Source organism: Gobio gobio, assembly GCF_949357685.1.
Source record: "Gobio gobio genome assembly, chromosome: 2".
Lineage (NCBI taxonomy): Eukaryota > Metazoa > Chordata > Actinopteri > Cypriniformes > Gobionidae > Gobio > Gobio gobio.
Window position 1 is genome coordinate 31,030,939 of NC_137098.1, and position 24,144 is coordinate 31,055,082.

Below are 24,144 nucleotides of genomic sequence, written 5' to 3' on the forward strand. Positions count from 1 at the left end.
TTAAATTAATCATTTGATACAATGCACTTATTGTGTACATACATGTTTTTACATTGTACTTACATTTTTAAAATGACCTTCATGTAATTACATCTGTAATTCATTTCTGTAGTTACATTTATAATTTCACTGTTGACACTTCCCTTACACCTAACCCTACCCTCAAACTTACCCATACCACCACACGTCCTTAACTTTACCCATATCCACCTCAAAATCAGCAAAAGTGTTTTGCATTACAATATGAACAAAATAAGAACATTGTACTTATATTTTGATGTAAGTACATAATAATCTAGGCCACCTAATATAAAGGGGGGCCAAACCTTTTTTGTTTGTTGCTTTATAAAGAATAAATTTAATTCATACAGTGACGATATGCTGTATTTTAATTTTACATTTGATTATTCCATTTCTGTTCTATTTCAAACTACAAGTTAAATACACCTATATTGTACCCGAAAAACTTTTAGTTTAATTAACATTTTTATTTGAATTTGTCCTATTGTTTGTAATTTGTTTCTTTGTTCTTATTTTTAATAACAACAATAAAATAAAATAACTATATCGTGATATATAACATTATCGTGAAATAAAATTTCCCAAATTGTGAAATAAGACTCGAATATCGTCCACCCCTAAGCATAGATAGTAAAAGAAATGAACACAGCGACCCCATAGACTTCAACGCAGAAAAGTGAAGTCAATTAGTGTACTGTGCAGCCTCAGACTAAGCTTGTGATGTCTGACAGTTGCAAGTCTTCTAGTAGTTGTGCAAAGTGAAATCTGAATCACCGAATCTTGCAGAGACGGAGAGCGTGAGCAGGGGCAACTTTTGGTAAGTATTCTGATGATTTTGTTTAATTATTTTATTATGAATTATGAATTATTTTGTCATTTTGCATAGTATTTATTTATTTTAAAATTTAACGCCAGTATGCCATTTTAAGTTAATACATCCTGTCTATACGGGTATATACGGTAATTTCTCTACTACGTGACAGAGTCGCGTGGTTATGACGCAGTCGTTAGCCTATTTTTACAAAAACGGCTTCTACAGGGCGATAGTGCAAGATACAAAGTAATGGAGCCTTTTATACATCGTCGTGTTTCTTTGGAAATAAACAATGGACAAATGGCGTCTTTAAACGCCTCAGATGTAAAGTTATGCGCTGTCAAAGTGACGCCAAAATGAATAGGAGTCAATGGAATGCTAACAGCAGGTGATGCCTTGGTTAGATATGGCTGCCCCTATGGAAGGTACGCTTTCCGGGGTGTAGGATTACCCTCTTGTTACTAAGACACATGCTAAGAACTAAAGTCAAATTTAACGTAACACAATTTTCAATAAAGAAAAGAATGCAAAATAAAAGCATTTTCTATTGTGTCTGTGTCATGCTTAAGTGAGCATGTATTTGTGATGTTTGTTTGGCCAGTACCTGACGGCTCAGCAAATGATCCTATTAGAGCACTTCTGTGCGGCTAGCTGACAGATTGACAGATTGAGCACATTAGTGAGGAGCTCCTGGATAGCGGCACTGTTAGTAGCATCCGGACTAGTCTTCATTCAAGCCTGAACACAACACACGGGAAGTAATAGACAACTGGACAAGCCCAAGGTAAAAACAAGTATTATAGACAAGCGTGGACCTAGGTCTGGCTGGTTAGCATGGAGCAGAGAGCCCCTGCTGGTAGATGTCCTAACTACACCATCTCTCCAGATTGCCATTCTGATGGAATAACATTTTTAATAGCAACATATAAATCCCAAATAGTTCATTAGTAGATGTTGACTGATTTTTGGATGATATTTGTCCCCGTCTTGTGCGTTTGAAAGGGGTCCTGTGCCCGCTCAGCAAGTGCCTAGCCAACGGATAGCTTTTCTCCAGGTATTTTAGACCTCTTTGGCCTAAAATAACTACAGTGCCACCAATAGTAGACATATTTTTTCAGGCTGATAAATGTGTGGCTGTGAGTAATGCCTTTGGAATGTGGTGTGAGACTGTGTGCGGTATGTCTTGGATTTGCCATTAATTTACCATCTGCAGGGCTTGGATGTGCTTGAGCTCTCTGGGGATTCTTCCATCTCCATCAGGGTTGAAAATACAGTCCAGATGTCTTCATCACTTATACCATCCGTCCACAGTCATACTGTTTTGACAACATCAGGACTGCCAAAGGAGCCATCATCACTGAAGAAGGGTGCTGAACAAAAACCCTTTTTGGCTCATTTTAGGGAGGACCGTGTAAGGTTCATAAATTTTTCGTCCTCAGTGACGCGCTTTAATATAAAAAAACAGTAACATTTCATTTTGATTTGTGTTTATATATGAGATCTAATAAATCATTGGCAGAAACGCGGCCGTGAAAAACGTTGGACTCTACACTGAAAAAAAGTGATGACTGTCCCAGCGGTTTTCCATACACATGAGAATGTTCATATCCGGCCATTAAAAGAGAAGTGCCCCCCAGTTTCATGTGTTTGACCTCTGACCCTGACATCAAGGATGCTCTCTTCCTGTTTTGGCTGTAACATAGTGCTGTTAGGTGAATATGGGTTGTATGACCCTGATACAGGATGGACAGGAACAGGAACAACAGACCTGTCCCAATAGAGCGGACAGGAGTAAAATCCAGTGTGTGCAGGTTTGGTGCGGATGCTCAGATGATGAGAGAAGAGTGACGCATATCTGAACTAAATTTATACTTTCTCATGATGTCTATGAAAAATCTGATTTATTTGAATTTTTACACATCATCAGGTAAGTCAATACATCATGAAGTTATTGGTTATAATGTTTGTGTTATGGCTTTAGTGGAAGCTGACCATGACTTATTGGCTATAGACTACTGCCCACTACAGGTCAAAGTTATCGAGTCCTACAACACGTGAACCATCGAAAATACATTTCAACCACAGCAGCTAAAAGTTTACAATAAACAAAGACACTTTAATATGATACACATCTCCAGCACGATAAAAAATTACCCAACTTTTTTTTCTTCTGAATCATGAGTCACTTATGAATTATGACATTCACCTGTTCTTCTTGTTACCCTCATACTTTTCTCAGTATCATGTCCTCGGCAGAGTCAAATCTCTGTCTAGACATGCTGAGGGGGAAAAGGTAGCGACTGGCACTCACTTTGCAGTACATTCATAAACAGGGGCAATGATCCATGTTTATAGCACTCTGGTTGCTGTCGGTACGGTTTTCTCTTGCAATGAGAAGCTGTGTGTGTATCACGAAAAAACTGGAGACAGAAAGACAAAAAAAAGAGAACAGTGAATATCTGTAAGAATGCTTGAGAATTACTCTAGATATTCACTGTTCGCTTTTTCTGTCTCCAGTATTTGCTCAACAATATTATGTGTCATGCAATATTCAGCATAAATCAACATTATTATGGGTTTATGTAATACTCTTTATTACTCCCTGATTCACCCTGACCATCATCAACAATGATGCTGCAAATATATAGAACAGCAGAGCAATCACACATACACATAAATCACACACATACACTACAAATGAAATGTTTCTTGAGCAGCAAATCAACATATTTGAAAGATTTCTGAAGGATCATGTGACACTGATGCTGAAAATTCAGCTTTGCATCACAGGAATAAATTACATTTTAAATAATATTAAAATAGTAAACAGTTACATTTACATTGTAATAAAAATCCTCCTGGGACCCAGAAAAAAAAGTGTTTTGAATTTAGTATTTTTTCATGTCATTACATTGTTTAGAGCATAAGAAAATGAAAAATTATATTTTATTCATATGTTATGATATGCCCTCTGTAGCTGACACCAGGACTCAGTGGTTTAAAAAATAAAATGACATGAAATTGCATTTATAGGCAAAAACAATGGGATACATTTTTAGGTTTCAGGATTTTTTAAACAAACTTTGTTTAAAGATGATTCTGAACTATGTTATGAAAGATATAACGAAATGTATTGATATACCATTTTACTTTATAAAATACGTGGGTAAAATGGCCATACTTGGATTTTCCCATGCAATACAATGTATACACTGCATATAATTTGCATATTAATGTGTTCTTGGTGCAACATGTAATGAAAAAATAAGTGTAATAATGGGAGTAATAATTGGCAACATTTTCATAATAATATCTAATATTTCATAGGAATTTTGATATGTAATTTCTTTCCCTATTCACTTATGTCTCCAAAATGCCTGATAATCATGATTTAAATCCTGGCGTCCACTACAGTGGACATTTATGAAATCAATGCCGTTTTGTAACAGAAAGTCATATTTTGATTAGAAACCCCCTTAACATTTTCCTGAGATGTTGATTTATAACGAACAATTTGAAAATTAATACGATTTAAATTATAATTAAAAAATATTATCATATTTCCATAAGAGTGCTAGACATTAATGTCAGCCATTTTCAAAGACCAAGAAGTTGTTGTTGTCCTGGTGAAACCTCCAAACATTTGGTATCTCTGCAAAGCCCCGAATGTGCTCTTTACAGGACATCCAGACATCCTGTGTCATGTGACATGTATGATGTCAGAGAAATTCACTAAAATATAATGTCCACTACAGTGGACAAAAGTCTATTCGTGGGTCCCAGGAGGATATTACTGTTTTTACTGTATTTTAATCAAATAAATGCAACCATGGTCAACATAAGAGACTTCTTCTTACTGACCCTTCGTCAATCTTTCGACAACTTGAATTGGAAACACAAATTGACGCATAGCCAAATTTGAATAGAGCACAAGTGCATGAAAATCATGAAAAAAGGCTTCTATCAGATGTTTTATACAGTAAATCAGAAATTCAAGGTGGCCTTCCAGGATGACGGATTGCGTAACATGATTCAGAACTTGTCTTATTTCCTTTTCCTTTTATCCTCTCATCTTTTCTCTGCTTTATCATAACACTAATCTGTTCTTCAAAATATCCCCAGAGGTCATGCAGAGGAAATGCCATTTACAAAAACATTCAGCAAAGATGCCATGCTTCTCTAAACAGGACATTCTCCACCCATCGGCACAGCTCTCTACCGCTCTGCTCATTATTCTGAAAGAGATCGCCCACCACCACTGACTGACATCCACAATAAATAATACCCCTGAGAATGCTGGCGCTAGTGTTTCCAACCCAAACACCAAACACCACATTTTCCTAAACACCTGTTTGTCACTACGAACTGCGACATTTACCTCGAGGTTATCACATGCAACAACAAAAATGTCATTTGAGATAATTTGATTTTACATTTAGCCAAATTTGACCTTACTCAGTTTAGATAGAACGCGTCTACTAAACAACAACCAGATATATCTGTTCATCATGTAACAGATTTATTCATGTCATGTGGATGACCAGTCCTTGCAAACAGGAAGACATGGTATCGACAATCAATCCTGCCATATAGGAATCGCATTTGGGTCACAAATATGACGATATTGCTAGAACGTCTCTCTCTGCTTGTTATCGATCAGTCAATTGATCAGCTATGGCGATTTACACTAGTGTTCTCTATTAGCTTTCAGTGATGTAATACTGATTGTTAGATATATGTTGGTTGAATGCACTCTATTTATGCATGAACGCACTTCTTGACTTCTGGCCCAACATTCCAGATTCATTTGACTTTCATTATTTCTTAGCTCTGCTGGTCAAGTAAATTCAATCCTAGCCATCAATTTGTTCTCATGGAGTTTTTTAATAAAACACATAAACTGATTCCCTTTTAGCTTGCAGAGGCTTGTGACATGAGATGGTCACACACTGTCTGAAGATGCTCTTTCTGAACTTCAAATAAAGAAGATTGAATTTGCTTTGAGGTTTAAAATTATGCAGTTATGAGCGCATAACAGTCTAGAAAAACCTCTTTGTCCGTTTTGTCAGAAAATTCAAGTTCAAAGGACTCAAAGGGATACAGGGTTTTAACCTCTTTCTGGCAACTTTTGACATGTGTGCAATACAACTCAAAGATCTTAAGCCACTCACTTCTCATTCCAAACAACAGAGACAATTTAAGCTGATTCTCTAATGAAGGCATGACTTTTGAATTCTTTTTGAATTATTTCCTATTAAAATCATAATTAAGGCCATTGGTGTCTTCCAGTACACCTCCCATCACTTAGTGGGCATAACTTTCAATGGGCTTGACCGTGAAATGTACCAGGAAGAGGGGAGGAAAGGGAAGTTCTTAGAACGTCAAACCTCCTTTGTTCTTTTCTGTTCATCAATCATATGATAAAAACCTTTCAACTGGAAATGTTTTGAGTCATGTGATAGCTCACCGCGGAAGTAAGTTGGTGACAAGCTTTGAAGTACCATGTTAAGACAGCCGTGTACTTAAAAGTTGTGATGTAATGGAAGCAGTAACAGATATTTTCCTCTATATTGAGAAGCACATTGAGTGAAACGGATTATCAAAAGAAAAGAAAAAAATGTCAGGCGGGGTCTTGGTTTTAACAATCAGTTGATGCTTGGATGTTAGCTTGCAGTTGTACTAAATAACTGGAAAAATACATTCGTTATGTGTTTTATATTGTGTACGTTTCCAGCTAACTCACATTATTACTGTCTTACTGAAATACTTCTGCTAAGCAGCTGTGGGCCATTGTTTCCTAAAACTGTGTCTATTAATGCAGATTGTCTGTTGTTCTTACTACTTTGAGTAAAGATAAAGGATGGAGCAGGATTTGCTTTACAAACGTTTATGCTACATGAGTCATTCACATTAGTGCTCGGCTAACATATGCATCGTTATAACATATTACATTGATACAGTTCCCGCATGTGCACCGCAATAAATGAGAAAAATACACATTGGTTTGGTGATGGACATACACTTGTTAATGCTGATGGTGAGGAATTACAGTTGGAACATCTCATAACGTACCTCAAAATGAGCAGTAGAGACTGATTCATCTGTTGAGACGTTCAAGAATCATTGAAAAATGTGGTGATGTGCAATGTATATTATGAGACAATGAAACCTTTGATGCATGTAAACCTGTTGTAGGAGACCTCCAAAACTAAATTAGGAGCCTTTAAAATACCATAATAGGGACACTTTAAAAATGAAAATGTATGAATCGGTTATCCTCTTATGTTTTTCTGTTGATATGAAGAATTGGGTACATTTAGCAATAGTGGGTGGATTATGTTTATTACGATATTATTATGATGAACTATATGCCTTTGTCCACTGACGTTCTAACTAAGTTGTTCAAAGCGTACTAAGGATACTGTTTTTTAGAAGGCAGCGGTCTGACTCTGAGATGGTGAACAGGAAAATGGTTTGTGTAACATTAGCAACACATTATTAGCTGTTTGATAATGTAGTCAAGCCAAAGGCTAATCATATTAATTACCGTTTTGTGTCCGATATTGTAGAGAGCGCTACATATAACGCATTACCATTCTGATACATGGACTTGTAGATGAGCCTGTAGGAGTGAGTGGAGGCGGGGCTCATTTGCATATTCATATATCCACATATACTAAATGGAGCAAGGGTGTAGAGTTACATTCAAGCTATTTTAAGGCATGCTTTTTTTTGGTAATCAAAGATGATTTTTAGGGAATACAAATATTAACTACAGGGGGAATTTAAACTAAACATTAAAATGTTGCATGCATGCAAAATACATCACAAAAAAAGAACAACTTCAATTATTCTACTTACATTTCTAAGTGAATTGTGAGCAAAAACATCAATAGGAATTTGGCTACTATCTCAGTTGAATCAGTCTGACAAATCCTTCACTGAACCCATCAGAGTGGCTACTGAATCACTTACTGAACAACAAGTTCCATTTCAGGGCATCATTATTACATTACATTGCAATGCATCTGCACATGCTGTGCTACCAAAGCAGAAAAGATATAGGCGTATTCTTTCATGTCATTAAATTGATAAGCATACCCAATCTAATAAAATGACAAGGAAAGCAAAAAATAAGAGAACAAATGCATTTTACCCCTCATATTTCATCAAACCATTTTGGGGTATAGAGATGAATGTATGTGGAAATTTTATAGATAGTTAACTCTTTCCCCGCCAGCGTTTTGAAAAAAAAAAGTTGCCAGCCAGCGGCAGCCTTTTTTGATCATTTTAGCTCATCCTGGGTCGACATTTCATTCAGTAACATTAGGCAGTTTTGATTTATATGCCGTTTAATGTTGATAACATTATTTTACATGTGCATATGATTAGGGGAGACCAGGGATAAAAGGAATTGAAACTAACCTTTTGTTTGAGGTAACTCAGTGGTTGTTTGTGTTAAATATCTCAACATGTTATACATGGTAGCCACATTTGTCTGCTACAAATATAATTCACTTGGACATGTACAACACAATCACAGATTATGTGAGTTAATGTCAAACACAAAGAGTTCCGTTGTTACAACCTACCCCACTACAGGGGTGAGTTAGGGATAGATGTAACCATGAGAGGTCATTTTCTGAAATAAGATCCACACAATCTAAATTGATGCAAGAAGTTATTGTGAAGTTTATTGTATTTCTTTAAAGACTTTGAATTTAACTCAAAAACAACTGCCACGTGTGTTTGTGTGCACGCGCTGTATTCCTATCACATAACAGTTCAGTCACTAGCTATTTTGCCATCCACCTATTTTATGTGAATTTTGGGATATCACATAAAAAATTCAGGATACATGCCAAAATGTGCATAAATTCTACAAATGTGCTCAAAATAATCGTATGTGCTCATTGAGGTGGATAATGTTTTTATCCGATAAGAAGACACGCGCATAAACTATATGGAAACATATTTCGCTATATAAATTCCTCAATGCGCAACAAAAAAAACCTCACATGATTTTGTCTTAACAGGGGATGTGATTGGTAAATTGAATCATTATAAGGTTTACAACTATCCCCACCCCAAACAGCCATAACATAGCTAACCTTTTTAACATGAGGGTTTGAAGTTAGCATGGATGCAAAGCATCAAATTAAACTAGAGAAATAGCTAGATTATGCAAGTCAAATAACTGTATATACAATACAAAGATTGCTAGGCAAAAAATAATCTTGATAAAATTGTTTACTTTCCTTCCTGAAAATACGTTTTTTGTTCATAAAATGTTCAACGTTGCTCACAGTCACATCACGTGCCACTTCTCCTATGAGCTCAAAAAGGTGAAGTGAGTGTATGATATTAATGACATCACCAATGCTCTTTTCTGGCTTGTCAAAGTCAAAGACAGCTTGACACTCCCCGGTCTCCCCTTCATGGGCTGCATCCGAAAACGAAGGCAGCATTTTCCAGTTTTTGGACACAGCCATGATATCGCTTGTTTCTGCATATTCTTTACACATGTTTTAATCAGGAGATTCGGAAGACTACTCTTTAGAAGATGCGTAATAGCGCCCCCTACCTTCAATGGCAGGGAAGGGTTTTCTCACAAATTACGGAAATGTCCGCAAGTGGCTGGAAAAGAGTTTTTTTTTTTAAGTTTGGGGAACCCTTGCATTAAGACACAAAGTGCTTAGACATCATCTTTGATCAATGGACCTCTCTTGTGAAACCAATGCTGCGTTCCAGGCAGGTTTTTGTGCCCGTAAGTTACAACTTCAAACCACGACTCACGACTTTGTATTGTTCCAGGCAAAGTCACGCCAAACTGCCTGAGCGCAAGGAATCGTGTGGTAGCTAGATGTAAACAAAGCATGGCGGACTGTATGAGGCTTATGCTAAATTTACAATCATTTCTATCGCCAAAGGTGCTTACTTGCTTATTTGAGGGAAATGGAGGGGAAAAAACGGTGCATACGGCAAGAGAAGCTGTTATACCTTTTATTTAACGTTAATTGTATATTTGTTTCATAAACACCGCATCCGTACGGGGCTGCCATTGTTGTATCGCGAGCTATGTGACGTCAGAGCACGTAGCTCGGAGTACATCGATCTAGTACGAGTTCACGGGTGGGAAGTCACAGGTTTGACTGCCGTTCCAGTGCACTTTCACGGGAAGAAGGTTGGAAAAACACGGGTTACGGGTTGCCTGGAACGTGGCATAAACCTCCTAATCCAACCCAGGTTGAGTTTCACTGTATAATGCAAGCGCGTGTGCCGTTTTGTGTTGTTTTTTGCTACTTTTATTGGTTCAAACTGTAAATCTGGACACGGAGAGACAATCTAATCCTCTTCTGCCTGGCTCCAATCCTTCCAACACCCCAATGCAGAGTTGTCCAATGTTCCAGCAAATATATTTTACTTTTATCCCACAGTCTGTTGGCAATAAGAGTTTTCCAGCGTTACCATACCCCGATTTTAAGTAGGCCTACGTTTGGCCATACGCAATAATTATATCGACACACCTATAAAGCATTATTTGGAGATGAGAAGGCCCTCATTGATCAAGCACTGTCATTAGACATGGATCTGTTTATCTTAACTAACACTGCAGGAATGTGCAGCGCCAGAGAATGACTCTAATCATTATCCAGGAGCTGTTGAATATGTGAAAGCTGGTGGCCCTGTTTTGTCTCCTATGAGAATAGACCCTTGCATGTTTTACCTTTGCTAATGAACGGATAATAAAAGCTCTTTACAATGCAATGTCATAACGTTCATTGTGTTTGACAGAACAACTGAAGAATCATGAGAAATGCCGTTGGGCACGGTGCATAAATTAGCGCAGATGTTTACCGTAATGCTGGTTTTGCACCTGTCCTGTTTCTACTAACGAATGCCGATGGTTATCAGTAAACAGCTGACAGCAGAATTAAATAAAAGAGGACCCCTTCCCCCCACACTCACAGCATATGGTCTTCATTATATTGCACACTGTCCAAGACGTTGGCCAATCCATCAAATCTTTTTGTACTTTTCCACTGCGCACTGTTTTTGAAGCAACTTCCTAATCTTTTGCCACCAAGAGCAACAAAATGAGCGGATCAGCTGACGCAAATCCTGAGATTTCGGTAAGAGCGTTGTCTATATTGGCTCATTAGCTTATGTGACGTCCCAATGAGTTTAATTAAATTTGTGCTGTTCGGATTGGCGTGACCCAACGGGTGAAGAACCTATTAAATCAACCATTAGAAACAAAGCCTTCATTCTGAATAGGTCGCTTATTCTCTTAAACTTCATTACAGACCATTTAGCTGAAACCTGCTAGAATTTCAAGGACGGTCCTTGTTGAGCAATTCGGGGTTAAACGTCCAGCACAATTCAGTGCCAGGATTTTCTACTCATCTGTCCACATGCAGGGCATCCAGAGCTGAACCTCAGTTATCATTAGCAGACAAGTGCATACGAGCTACTTTATTACAAACTTATATAGGCCTACATAATGAAAAAGTTTTGTAAGGCCTTAGTTCAAACTTGTAAGGACAACAAACTGTAGATATTAGTTGTATATCCTTTTTTAAATTGTTCCTGATGATCATGGATCAAAGTGCAGCAGTATAGACAACCTGTTTTATAACATACTGCTGTCCCTAAAAAGGTGATGCTTTAAATAATTAATATTTACCGACATTTACAGCCAGAGAAATTAATATTTTAGTGGAACAACCCTTATGTAGGTTGCATACAACTTTGCAAATAGTTGAGAGCTTATGTTATTGAATATGAGTCTTTGCAGGAAAATATGACAGCATCAAAGTAACTTTATTACTCTTCTTTACTATATCATATAGTTTGAGACTGCCTGCGTTAGAACTTGTACACATTTGCATAGGACTGTAGGTAATTCCCCCACTCACCACATAGTAGAACTGCATGTCCTGGCGAACAGGGTCTTCAGGCTGCATGACTGTAGATGACGTTTTATCTGATCCCATGTAGAACAAAACCATAACACCTCCTGGAGACACTCAGATCAGGAGAAAACGCAACAAATAACAAAGCAGATCCCACTTGTTATCATCAGTCAGACTCTTGATGGAGGGAGTCAGTCCATCTGTGGAGCAGCTCCTGTTTCTGGGCTGTTGGTAAGAGGTTCAGTGTCAGTGCTTCCTCTGCATCTGTGCGTCTGAGAAGTGATAGCAGCTCTTCCTGTGAAAGGGTGCTCTCAGAGTGTCTTGTGTGCACTCCAGCTGATAAAGTGCGAGTCCCTACACGCAGCTCAGCGCAGCCTCTGCTGTTCTCCTCGCCTGTCAACAACAGGAAATGTGGCACTGGCTGCTCAGAGTTTGACAAGCTCACAGCCTTCTCTCTAATGCAGCACCAGGAAGCACTGGGAATGCATTAGTATGGGCTGTGCCGGTGGCTGGGATCAGGTCTCACTTATCCTCCCATTCCAACCTCCTTAACTGCGTATGCCATAAAAAGGTCTGAAGGTTCAGCTTTTATCTCAGAAGTAATTGCGGTATATAGCTGAACTTTGCTTCATGACCTGTTTGATCTGATGGAAATACTAGAATAAGTACTATGACTTGTTCATATATTTAACTTTGATGGTGAGTGTCATCTTGTATGTAAAAAAAAATGTTTTTAAAAAATCTTACAAATCTGACTTTTTGCCATTGATCTCTTTGCCATTGAATATTTGATTGTCCCTGGCCTAGTGTTTACATCACATTTACAAACATTTATATTACTGTACTGTTAAATAAGTTCCAAGAGGCATGCTTAAAGTCCTCTGTGAAGACAAATGACATGCTCATAAATGACCCACCAAAAAACGTGTGTACTCTGTACAGACCAGTCACGTGCAATACAATATAAAAAGCAACCACATTTTCACTAATGCGGTTATTACTATAACATTTCTTGAACTCTTTGCATTATGTTTTAACCATTACATTTTTTTTTTCAAATAAATGGAAAATGATCAAAAAAGTTGTTTTTCTATTAAGTTATGATTTTCTTTTATTATTTGAATGGACATTTATTTTAGGAATGGACATATTTATATACTTGGAACCCAAAAAATAAGTAGATCCCTATAATTTAACCTTCAAAACTCATCCTCACACTCATCACATATAAGAGCTAACCCTGCACTCATCCTATTGCCCTTTGCATAAAATGTTGCTGTATTCATTTTCTGAAAAGAAGAAATAATTTTGTTACTTATACATAAACACAACTATACTACAATAAACACAATCATATTGTTGATGCTACTATCTATAAAAAATCCAAATGGGGAAATACATTACTGCAGTTCCACTGTGGTACAATTTACAGTAAAAGTTTTCTCAATTTACAGTAAAACGGTGTTTGACAAAGTTGATTTGTGAATAAAAATATCTAATTTACTTATCAAAGATGTTTAAAAAAATCCCCCTTTAGAAGAAATGTTTAGAAATGAGGTTAATAGAGCAATTTCTGAGCACTTCAACAGGTGTCTTCCGTGTGAGGGTGACATATGGAGGGACATTTAAATGTTATCTGATTTACAAACAGCACATCATTGGCTAACTAATAATTTTTATAGTGAAATTAGTTTTTTTTCTGAATAACAAGGAAATTAGTAGAAATTAATTGTTGCCATATGGCAACGCTGTACAATAAAGGGTTAATCATTCTTCTTAAACGAAAGGAATACTTTTATTTTGCAAGGATGTATTGAATATTTTTACATTTCAAATAAATGCTGTTCTTTTGCACTTTCCAGTATCCACATTTCTACAAAATTATTAAGCAGCACAACTGTTTTAAACATTGATAATAAGAAATGTTTCTTGAACACCAAATCAGCATATTAGAATGGTTTCTGAAGGATCATGTGACACTGAAGACTGGAGTAATGATGCAGAAAATTCAACTTTACCATCACAGGAATAAATAAATGATATATATATATATATATAATGAAGTAATATATTTTAAAATATATTATAAATAATAAAATAAAAATTATAAAAATTATATATATATATAATAAATAGAAAAGTTATTTTAAATTATAATAATATTTAATGTTTAAACTGTAAATAATAAATGTAGCCATGGAGAGATTTAAATCTTACTGACCCCAATATTTTGAAAGACAATGTTACTCAACGTTTAAAAAATAAAATTAGATCAAAATACCTCAGTGACCTTTTTTGGTTGCACATTGTGGGCTAATGGATCAGAAACATTTTCCAGTGCACCTTGAAAAACAGGTGTTTATGAAAGTGCTGAAGTGGTTGTGGTTGCTATTGAGGTGAGTGCTGCAGAAGTGATAAACAGCAGAAATGGAGAGTAAAAATAAACCCACAAGGGGGCAATATTGCTCAGGCTTCTCATAACAGAAGCGATTACATAAGTTTGTTGTAGAATTACTAATTGAATGTTTTGTGTGCTTCTCAGTTTGGAAGGGAAATCTGATCTAAGATCTCAAAGTCTTATGGAAAAGATTTTAAATATAATATAAAACACACAAATGAGGAATGTATGCATGTAGTAGTTATAAAGACAAAAACAACACCACAACTGCAAAGGACTGTTATGCAAGAAAAATAATTTATTTTAATGATATACCTTTTACCACATAGGCAAGACAAACTGCAGCTGATTTGAGATCTCACAGCGACCTTCATTTCTGCTGGAGGGTGAGGTCTATAATATGCACATTTTAAAATGTCTTTCCAAGAAAAACAAAAAACAAAAATATAATTCTCATTGTTTTCTTGCCTTCCCACCCGGTCTTTTTTTCTATTCCCAATGAACAAGGGCAATCTGAACATTTTAAAGCTTTTCCCGTTCAATCTGTCAAAGGGACTTTGTGCTGGAATAAACTCAGTCCCATCTTGCATGAAAAACTAAAGTTGTATGCGTGATGCAGGGAGTTGTCAAGAGCTGATTAAAAGTTGTTGGTTTCACTTGACAGCAACCAGATGGTTGTTAACAAACTTGTTCAGGACTCCCTTAGTTGGCACATTTGACTCTCTTCTTGTATTAAATGGGTAGAACAAATCCCTATTGGTTATGTGAGGAGAGAGGAGATGAGCAGAAAATGGCTTGAAGTCAGCGAAACTATAGAGAGGAATTTGTCACTTTTTCATGTCAGTGTGTCAAACGGCACTACTGTGATTATAACAACGTATGTCTCTCTACTCGTCTCCCCTCCCTGGGATTTACATTAGTGTTGCACAGGGCTTCTAACAGTCCACTAAGGTAAATTTTTCTTGAGTTCTCTATTTAGTTTTGCCCCTCCGTCTCTCTTCTGCTTGTGCCTGTGAGAGTACTGTTGACATTGATAGGGTTAAGCACAGAGTACACAAGAGTAGTGATAAATGTCATAGTAGTAAATCCTAAAAAGAGTAAAAGAAACTCTGCATACTTCTACAGAAGTGCAATACCAAGGCATTTAAAAACACAGAGGCTTTACGCCAGAGTACAAGGCAAATAAACACTGGTGGTCTGACTTTTTTTTCATTCACTAAATATTTAAAACAAGTGTCACACACTATTTTAATGTGGTGGTATTCGGTCTCTTTTTTTTTTTTCACGTTATGCTTTTCATATTGTCGGAATACCTGAACGACTAGTCTGAGAAGATGAATATCAAGAGTCGATCTCAATAGAACAGATTTTTGCCAAGCACTTCCTCTCCTGGACTGCTGAGGGCACTCTGGCTCAATAGCACCAGGTTTCTGTCCTTTGTCTGATTGGGAGCCAGAAGAACAGTCACATGAGGCAGGGGAGCTTCATACGGAATGGTAAGAAGAAGCAGTCTCTGAAGTCTCAGTCTCTGCGGCTGCCTGCTGTAGATCCTTCGTCTGCAGTAGTCTCCAAAATTCCCTTAATGTAGGATGGTGGTTAGTTACCACAGATGAAATACTCAAGTTCTTGAGTAAATTACCACAATTGATCAAAGTCTGCAAAGTCTTTGTGCATTCAAACATCGATCTACAATCCGGTCTTGCAGTGGCATGGAGGGCAACCATTAAAAAAGCATATTCTTTTTGGTCAAAAAAACAAAACTGTTGAGCTCTGCCTCACCCTTTCCTAACATTCACAGGCGTTCACTGCCAGTGCAGACTGAAGGGCAGGTTTGATTCAGCTTTGATGCATAGTCTGAAATGGACATAAAGTGAGAAGCTTTGCATTTGTGTTCGAATGATCCTGTCTAGCGACTGAAATTGTGGTCTTTAGCGCCGTCTTATTATTTTTTTCGGGGGATGTGAAGGCAAGATTGAGAAAGATATGAATCCGGTCATCTTTTACCGTCCATATAGGCCTTAGCAAATCTCCTCCCTGATACTTTGTGTGTTGTCGAATGAAATCTCTGTGAAGAGATTATACACTTTGACCAGTAGCCATGATGGGTTTCCTGAGTTGTAAAGAAACCCCTGAGAGATTTGACACAATGTACGGCCAGCACCAAACCAATAACTCTGTGGTAACGCTTACTTTCCCCCTTGATTTCTGTAGCCCAGTGTTCTCTCCTTTGTTTCCCACTTCCGGTGTTATTCCCTTACTTTGTACCGTCCACAAATTTTATTTTCTAAGGTATGTCAATTTTGATTTGTTGCATGTTGTGCAGAATAATAGCTATGTGATGTCTGTTTACACTTCTGGTAGTGTGGGAAGATCGTTAGATGTGGGTTCAGGTGTATTGCATGATGATGGTTCAATATGACCACTTCAATGCTTTGTGTGCTGTGAGCTTATACAACAATGGGCAGTTTCCCAAGAATTGTCACAGATATGGACAGCTTTGTGTCCCTTGCGTCTTTGATCAAGCAGTTACATTTTTGTATATATATATTTATATATCGTATACATAGTTTTGTACAGATTAAATAAACTCAAGAAGACATTTATATGGCCTTTCATATCTTTTGAAAAAATAACACCAAAAAAGAAACAAGGGAAAATAACAAATATAGCTTTTTGTCATGTAAACTAGTTCCTGTACTGGTGAAAGTGCTTCATTTTTTAGGGGTACCAAACCTTGCCTACAACCTCTGTGGAATGTTTCCGACTCACGTCATACACTCCTTTCTCTCTCTGTGAGAGTTTGTGCAGTCTTTTAAAACGCAATTATCCTACTAAGACACTTTCTATTCCACCACTGAAATGGGCAGAGCAGGCTTTGGCCACAAATATAGGCTGGGCTCCTAAAATAGTGAACGTCAGTTCCCATTCAAGAGTTTCATCATCGCATTCATATTTCCAAAAAAGCAGATTTCTATGCCTGAATTTTGTATCAGTGGTGGGCTCAGTTTCCTTTAATACTGACTATACTCCACAACAATCTTACATCATCAGTTTGATCCCCTTGTCTGAAAGCAACAACTCAAACCCACTTCATTTCTTTCAGCATGAGGTCTTTGTAAATGAAACCGATTCGATGGGCAGTGGAGCATACAGAAAACCAGCCATATTGATAGCCAGCATGTGGTTCTCTTCAAGTAGAATCACTGGTCCTGCTGAGCTGGTTTTGGTGTGTTCGTAGTGCTCCCATCTGGTTGTGACTGAGAGAACTCAGTGACTCGTCGTGCCAAGGGGTTTGTGCTTTTCAGCAACTCCATGGCAGAAACTCGGGTCCCGCTGCTGGCTTTGCTGCTCCTCTTCTGGAGAAGAGCCATAAAGTTTTCATTTCGTGAGCTTGACCTAGGAGTGGTCCCGAGGCCCAGAGTTCGAAGGTCTGTGCTACTGCTCTTCACAGGTGAGACCAAACACTGCCTGCTTCCAAAGGAATCTGTTGGTTCCTTGCGACCTAGAACTTTCCTCTTTGACCTAGGAAAGTCAGAACAATACAAATGTTGTGTAAAAGTTTACACCAGGGTTGCTCAAATCTGACACTAGAGGGCCACTGCCCTGCAGAGCTCATCTTCAACCCTAATCAAAGAAAAATAAAAAATCAAGGTCTTTAGTGTCACTCAAAAATGATAGGTGGGTGAGTTTGATCAGGGTTTGAACTAAACACTGCAGGGTAGTGGCCATCCAGGGCCGTATTTGAGTTACCCTGGTTTACACTGTGTATCCCATTGATAAAGTATTTGATTATAATGAATGATTTTACAATGGTATCAGATATGGTTGGGTGATTAATCAAATTGTATTTCTGATTTCGAAATTGTATTCCTACAATTGTGAAAAGATAATCGAGATACAATAGGGTCTTTCTGTGTCAACCAGAGGTCCCTGGCTCTATTTTTTGATTTTGTAAAAAAAAAAAAAAAAAAAATTCTGTAGAAAGAAGCCAAAATATTAAATGTCACAGACAATTTTGTGGAGGAGGGTCAAGATTTGGAGTTAAATTAGAGGAGTGTAAAAATGACTTTAGAAAGATCACGGCATCATTATTTTATTTTTACACAGAGATTGGTAGGTCTATTAGTAAAACCTGTTGACTTTATTAAGCAACGAAAGAGAACTCAATTCAGTACTCGAACACATAGTATATACAGTGTTCTGTGTGCATACCCTGAGATGAAGGAGAATGCAAAAAAAGCAAAGTATAGTTTGAGCTTCGAATTTGCGCTTAAACTGTCAAATACCCACATAAATACAGTGGGGAGAACAAGTATTTGATACTCTGCGATTTTGCAGGTTTTCCTACTTACAAAGCATGTAGAGGTCTGTAATTTTTATCATAGGTACACTTCAAATGTGAGAGACAGAATCTAAAAAAATTCTGAAAATCACATTGTATGATTTTTAAATAATTAATTTGCATTTTATTGCATGACATAAGTATTTGATCACCTACCAACCAGTAAGAATTACGGCTCTTACAGACCTGTTCATTTTTCTTTCTCCACTCATTACCTGTATTAACTGCACCTGTTTGAACTCCTTACCTGTATAAAAGATGCCTGTCCACACTCAATCAAACAGACTCCAACCTCTCCACAATGGCCAAGACCAGAGAGCTGTGTAAGGACATCAGGGATAAAATTGTAGACCTGCACAAGACTGGGATGGGCTACAGGACAATAGGCAAGCAGCTTGGTGAGAAGGCAACAACTGTTTGGCGCAATTATTAGAAAATGGAAGTTCAAGATGATGGTCAATCTCCCTCGGTCTGGGGCACCATGCAAGATCTCACCTCATGGGGCATCAATGATCATGAGGAAGGTGAGGGATCAGCCCAGAACTACACGGCATGACCTGGTCAATGACCTGAAGAGAGCTGGGACCACAGTCTCAAAGAAAATTATTAGCAACACTACGCCGTCATGGATTAAAATCCTGCAGCGCATGCAAGGTCCCCCTGCTCAAGCCAGCGCATGTCTAGGCCCGTCTGAAGTTTGCCAATGACCATCTGGATGATCCAGAGGAGGAATGGGAGAAGGTCATGTGGTCTGATGAGACAAAAAGAGAGCTTTTTGGTCTAAACTCCACTCGCTTTGTTTGGAGGAAGAAGAAGGATAAGTACAACCCCAAGAACACCATCCCAACCGTGAAGCATGGGGGTGGAAACATCATTCTTTGGGGATGCTTTTCTGCAAAGGGGACAGGACAACTGCACCGTATTGAGGGGACGATGGATGGGGCCATGTATCGCGAGATCTTGGCCAACAACCTCCTTCCCTCAGTAAGAGCATTGAAGATGGGTCGTGGCTGGGTCTTCCAGCATGACAACGACCCGAAACACACAGCCAGGACAACTAAGGAGTGGCTCCGAAAGAAGCTTCTCAAGGTCCTGGAGTGGCCTAGCCAGTCTCCAGACCTGAGCCCAATAGAAAATTTTCGGAGGGAGCTGAAAGTCCGTATTGCCCAGTGACAGCCCCGAAACCTGAAGGATCTGGAGAAGGTCTGTATGGAGGAGTAGGCCAAAATCCCTGCTGCAGTGTGTGTGCAAACCTGGTCAAGAACTACAGGAAACGTATGATCTCCATAATTGCAAACAAAGGTTTCTGTACCAAATATTAAGTTTTGCTTTTCTGATGTATCAAATACTTATGTCATGCAATAAAATGCTAATTAATTACTTAAAAATCATACAATATGATTTTCTGGATTTTTGTTGAAGAAATAGTTAAAGAGTACCTATGATAAAAATTACAGACCTCTACATGCTTTGTAAGTGGGCAAACCTGCAAAAATCGGCAGTGTATCAAATACTTGTTCTCCCCACTGTATGTCAAATTAACATTGGCAAAAATTATTTCCAGCAAAACATAGTTATATCACAATATATATTATTACTATTAAAATTATTTCCACATTGGCAGCAATACTTTTTTGTAGAAGAAAGAAATAATAAAATCTCAATAGTCAAAACAGTTTCTCCGAAACATCCAGTATATAAATTGTAAAAAGTCGAAATTTTAGCTTAAAGCAGAAAGTATACTTTGTTTGTTTTTTTTACGTGTGTACGCAAGCATACGCGTACAGTCGAATGCACAGCCTTGAAAAAAGTATAGCTTCTTCCTTTGACTGGTTCACGTACACATGCGTTAGATGCATGCACAGTTTTTAGTAATCTCTCGCCATGAGTTACAACTCCATTGTAGCTGTAGCTTGCATGCATTCTGGTCTGTTCTTTTTATGCAGTTATGCAGGTTGCCACCTTATGGATAAACTAATTACGGCAAAAAAAAGTAATGCGCATGTATGACTTTTGTATGCGCAATTACAAAAACCCCGCGGTGCGTGTACTCTTCTGATGACGAAATTCGAGTCACGAATAATTCTAATAAATCTTTAATTGACAAAGATGATTGACGAAGATGATTTAAATTAGAAGACTTTTAAATAATGATCATGAATTTTTAAATGAATAGAAAAGACAATTTTTTGCTATTAATTCACATGTGATATTGACAAATAAAATAATTAGATTTTAGTCGGACAGAAAAATTAAGTGGTGACCTCAGCACTAGAAGACATAGCCCCTGACATCTAGTAACAGACCATATCAGCATAGCTATGTGTTCATTATGCCAGATTATACCAAACTGTGAGTACCTTTGGTCAGACAGAAATAGCTAAATGAATCAGTGTGAATGTTAAGCTGCAAATTCTGTACCTGTGTATGATGGTGAAGAGGTCCTCAGTGGTATGAGTTGTGGGTGTGTGTACAAATACTTCATCATCTGTTTCTTCTGTAATGTGTAGTTCGGTCTTGTCCACTGCAGAGTTGTTCTCTTCTAGTATTTCTGTTTCTGCATAAGTTTCTGTGGAGCAGAATTTTTAAAAGAACACAAATTAAACCACAAATTGACTATACCAAAAAAAAAAACAGCATTTGTTTAAATTAAAAATGTTTAACCTTTTACTTTCTCAGCTGGAGGTGTCTCTCTTTCCATAATTTGTTGAGAACCTGAACTATTCTCTTCAACAACCACATCATTCTCCTGATTCTCAAAGCTCTCATAACTTTCAAAATTTTGATGGTGTCCATGTAAAATTAGCTTTGCAGGATCATCTTGATCTTCGTCTTTAAGCAAATCTCCCTCAATCTCAGATGCTGATGGACTTGTAGGTGACTGGGAGATGCTGTCAGAAAGTAGATTTTGCCTCTCTGCCCCACCATTGGTCTGGATGCTTGGAGAGGGCAGAAGAAGGACATTGGGTTTTTTTGGCACTGGAGGAGGTACCTTGGGCTTTCTTTTGTCTAATTCTGCTAAACAGGATATTGTCATTCTACTTGGAAGGGTCTTGCTTTTGTCCTCTCTCTCTGGGCTACTTGGGGATGGAAGATCTTCCTCAATGGGAATCCCATGCTCCAGGTCAAACTCGGGGAGAGGAGGTACATAGCTGTGGAGTGGCTCTAGAGGGGCTATTGCAGATGTGCTGAGTGATGACTGGGCTGGTCTTTTAGGTTTGGGCTTTCTTACAACCATATAGATGTTACCCACAGGCATGGGTCGGTCCACAGGGGAAGATGGAGGAGATTCAGGTGCCAGAGGGGAGGATGAGGGAGATTTAAGCATCAAATTCATGGGTCGTTTAGGTAGAGGCGGCTTCATTGCAACTGGTGGCTTTGACTGTTTTGTGTTAGAGGGGGTTATAGGAGGGCTGAGATCCCGGATTTGCTCTTCCTCTATTATGTCAGAAGAGCCATCAGGACTGTCCTCAAGTTCTGAGCGGCTTACTGAACGAAGGCGGATGTTTCGCAAGTCTGTTGTGGTAACCATAGGCAGAGAAGACTGACTGGGGCTCAGTTTACCTGGTTTGTTGGCCGTAGATGTGTCAGAATGGCGCCGGCTGGCTTTAGGCTTGGGTTTGACAGAGGACAAATCCAGTTGAGAGTTTGCTGGTAGTTCAAATGAAAGACGTGAGCGTGATTTATCCTTTGCAGAAGCTGGGAGGGAGGATTTACGCTCTGGAATCTTTGGGCGCATTTTGCAGCCAACTGGAGAAGGTCCAGTGATGAGAGTGTTTGATATAGTTGGGGTTGGAGTTTCAGACTGGCTTGAGTAGCCACTGGATGGAGACATGAGACATGGGGGCTTAAAGGGGGATACCTTGGTCTCAGCCTCAATTGAGAACTGGGATGGAGATGTGGCCCGTGAGGTTGAAGGCGAATTCAGGGATTCTGAGCTTCCGCGCACCTTCATGCACTCAATCACTGTGGTACCTGTGGCTGTGCTTGAACCTGACAGTGAGCGGTAGGGATCATTGTTGGACTTCCACTCATTGAGCTGCCAGTGAGGAGGAAACCCAAGCTCTCCCAAGTTTTCCCTGTCAGCAGAATGAGAAATATCAGAAGATGTCTCCAAACTACTGTGGGCTTGATCTGTGTCGTCCTCAGGCTTGGCTATTAGGAACTCAGGCTGGAATGAATCTTGAATATGGTGATCTCGAGGGATAAAGAGACTCTTGGGTCTGCCATCCCTGAAGTGCCCTTCACTGTGGTAGGAGCCCATTCCTCCAATCTCTGATAGGTTTTTCATCAGGGATACACTACGTACTGGAGGCGGTGGCTTTTTCTTAGATTTCTTTAGTGAGATACTGCGTGAGCGTGACCTCAGTCGACTATCTGGAAGAAAGTCTGAACCTGTGGTCACAGAAACGTTATCTGTACTTGTGCTATCCTCCGAGCTATTGCTTGGATATAGCAGGGCATAACACTCACCCTCTGGAACGATAGGGACAGCCTCACCTGGAGAGCATATATTATCTGCTGAGCAAAATGATCCAGAGTCTGTTGGTGTTGAAAGTGAACGTTCACGGAACCTGAATAGATTGGATCGGGCTGATCTCTTCTCTTGCTCACTTTTGGTATTTCCTGTGCCTGCAGTGCAAGCTGCCCCCTCGGTTTCATTCCGTTTCCCTCTAGCAACCCCACTACCCTGTGTGGACACTGTGTACACCCGGTGTCCACATGGTTCCGAGATAGAAGTGAAAGAACTGGAGTGTGACCCTGAGCTCATGGACAGGCCTGAACTGGTCTGGGATGGACAGATTAGACCACCTCCTTCACCTCCAGGTGTTAACATTCCAGTTTTAGATATTGGCTGCTTTGAAGCAGAGCTTGTAACTAAAGCATAGTTGTAGGAGTCATTCCAGGAAGGAGAGAAAGTGGAACCTTTTGGGCCATTCCAGGAGGGGCTTGGGCACATCAGAGTGGCATGATCCATCATGCCTGATGGGGTCTTCGGGGATGGGGGGACACTGTACTCCAGGTCACTCTGGGTCTTCCGAAGGGGAATATGCTGTTGGCCCGTGTTTTCGGTGGTAGGCTCCAAAGATCTGGGTTGAGAGGATCCAGGGGAACAGGCACCTTGTATTAAATCAACAGCAAGAATTTTGCTGTCACCTAAAGACAAAATAGTTTTTAAAAAAAATTGTTTATTAATAAAATTAAAATTTAGAATTTAGTCTTTCATTCTTAGATAAACAGAATTTTTGTAAAGATTCTGAAAGATGTATTTCAATCAGAACATTGTTAGCTAAACAAATTGCAATCTGTGTGACAGTTTGTCAAAGCTTCTGGCTCTAACAAACATTGTATTTTAGATTTACAAATTACTCTAGATACAAGTCATTGATCAGTGCCCATTGTCCTTTTCCTGTTTATTTCTTTTTGCACTCTGAGACCCTGTCAGTAACTTGCCTAACTTCCTGTTAGTCACCTTGGCAGTGCAGCGTGACATCAGGGCCTGCAACCACACTCCTCGGGCGGCGAACGGTTTTTGGGTTGACCGCTGAATCAGTTCTAAAGGGGGCCCGCAGTTCGCTGTGCCGTGCGGAGAGCTTATCAAAGCTCTGGCCTGAGGCAAGATATGAGATACCAGCTGTCAGGCTAACTGACA

The 24,144-nt window shown here is 38.8% G+C and overlaps 2 protein-coding genes across 5 annotated transcripts in view; both read right to left on the reverse strand.

Moving 5' to 3' along the window:
• Window positions 1-12,219, reverse strand: part of arhgap36 (Rho GTPase activating protein 36) — a 58,173-nt gene extending 45,954 nt beyond the window's left edge. For all 3 annotated transcript variants that reach the window (XM_079811208.1, XM_079811207.1, XM_079811206.1), the window contains exon 1: window positions 11,755-12,219. In XM_079811208.1, the coding sequence (XP_079667334.1) occupies window positions 11,755-11,847 (93 nt within the window). In that variant the 5' untranslated portion in view covers window positions 11,848-12,219. The remainder of the gene's footprint in view (window positions 1-11,754) is intronic.
• Window positions 12,220-14,424: 2,205 nt separating this feature from the next.
• The window catches only part of nhsl2 (NHS-like 2), a 95,266-nt gene continuing 85,546 nt past the window's right edge, over window positions 14,425-24,144 (reverse strand). The window contains exons 5-8 of one of the 2 annotated variants that reach the window (XM_079811203.1): window positions 23,965-24,102; window positions 21,156-23,648; window positions 20,913-21,060; window positions 14,425-17,671 (exon numbers count right to left, since the gene is read on the reverse strand). In XM_079811203.1, the coding sequence (XP_079667329.1) occupies window positions 17,350-17,671; window positions 20,913-21,060; window positions 21,156-23,648; window positions 23,965-24,102 (3,101 nt within the window). In that variant the 3' untranslated portion in view covers window positions 14,425-17,349. The remainder of the gene's footprint in view (window positions 17,672-20,912; window positions 21,061-21,155; window positions 23,649-23,964; window positions 24,103-24,144) is intronic. The other variant, XM_079811204.1, reaches the window with a different exon arrangement.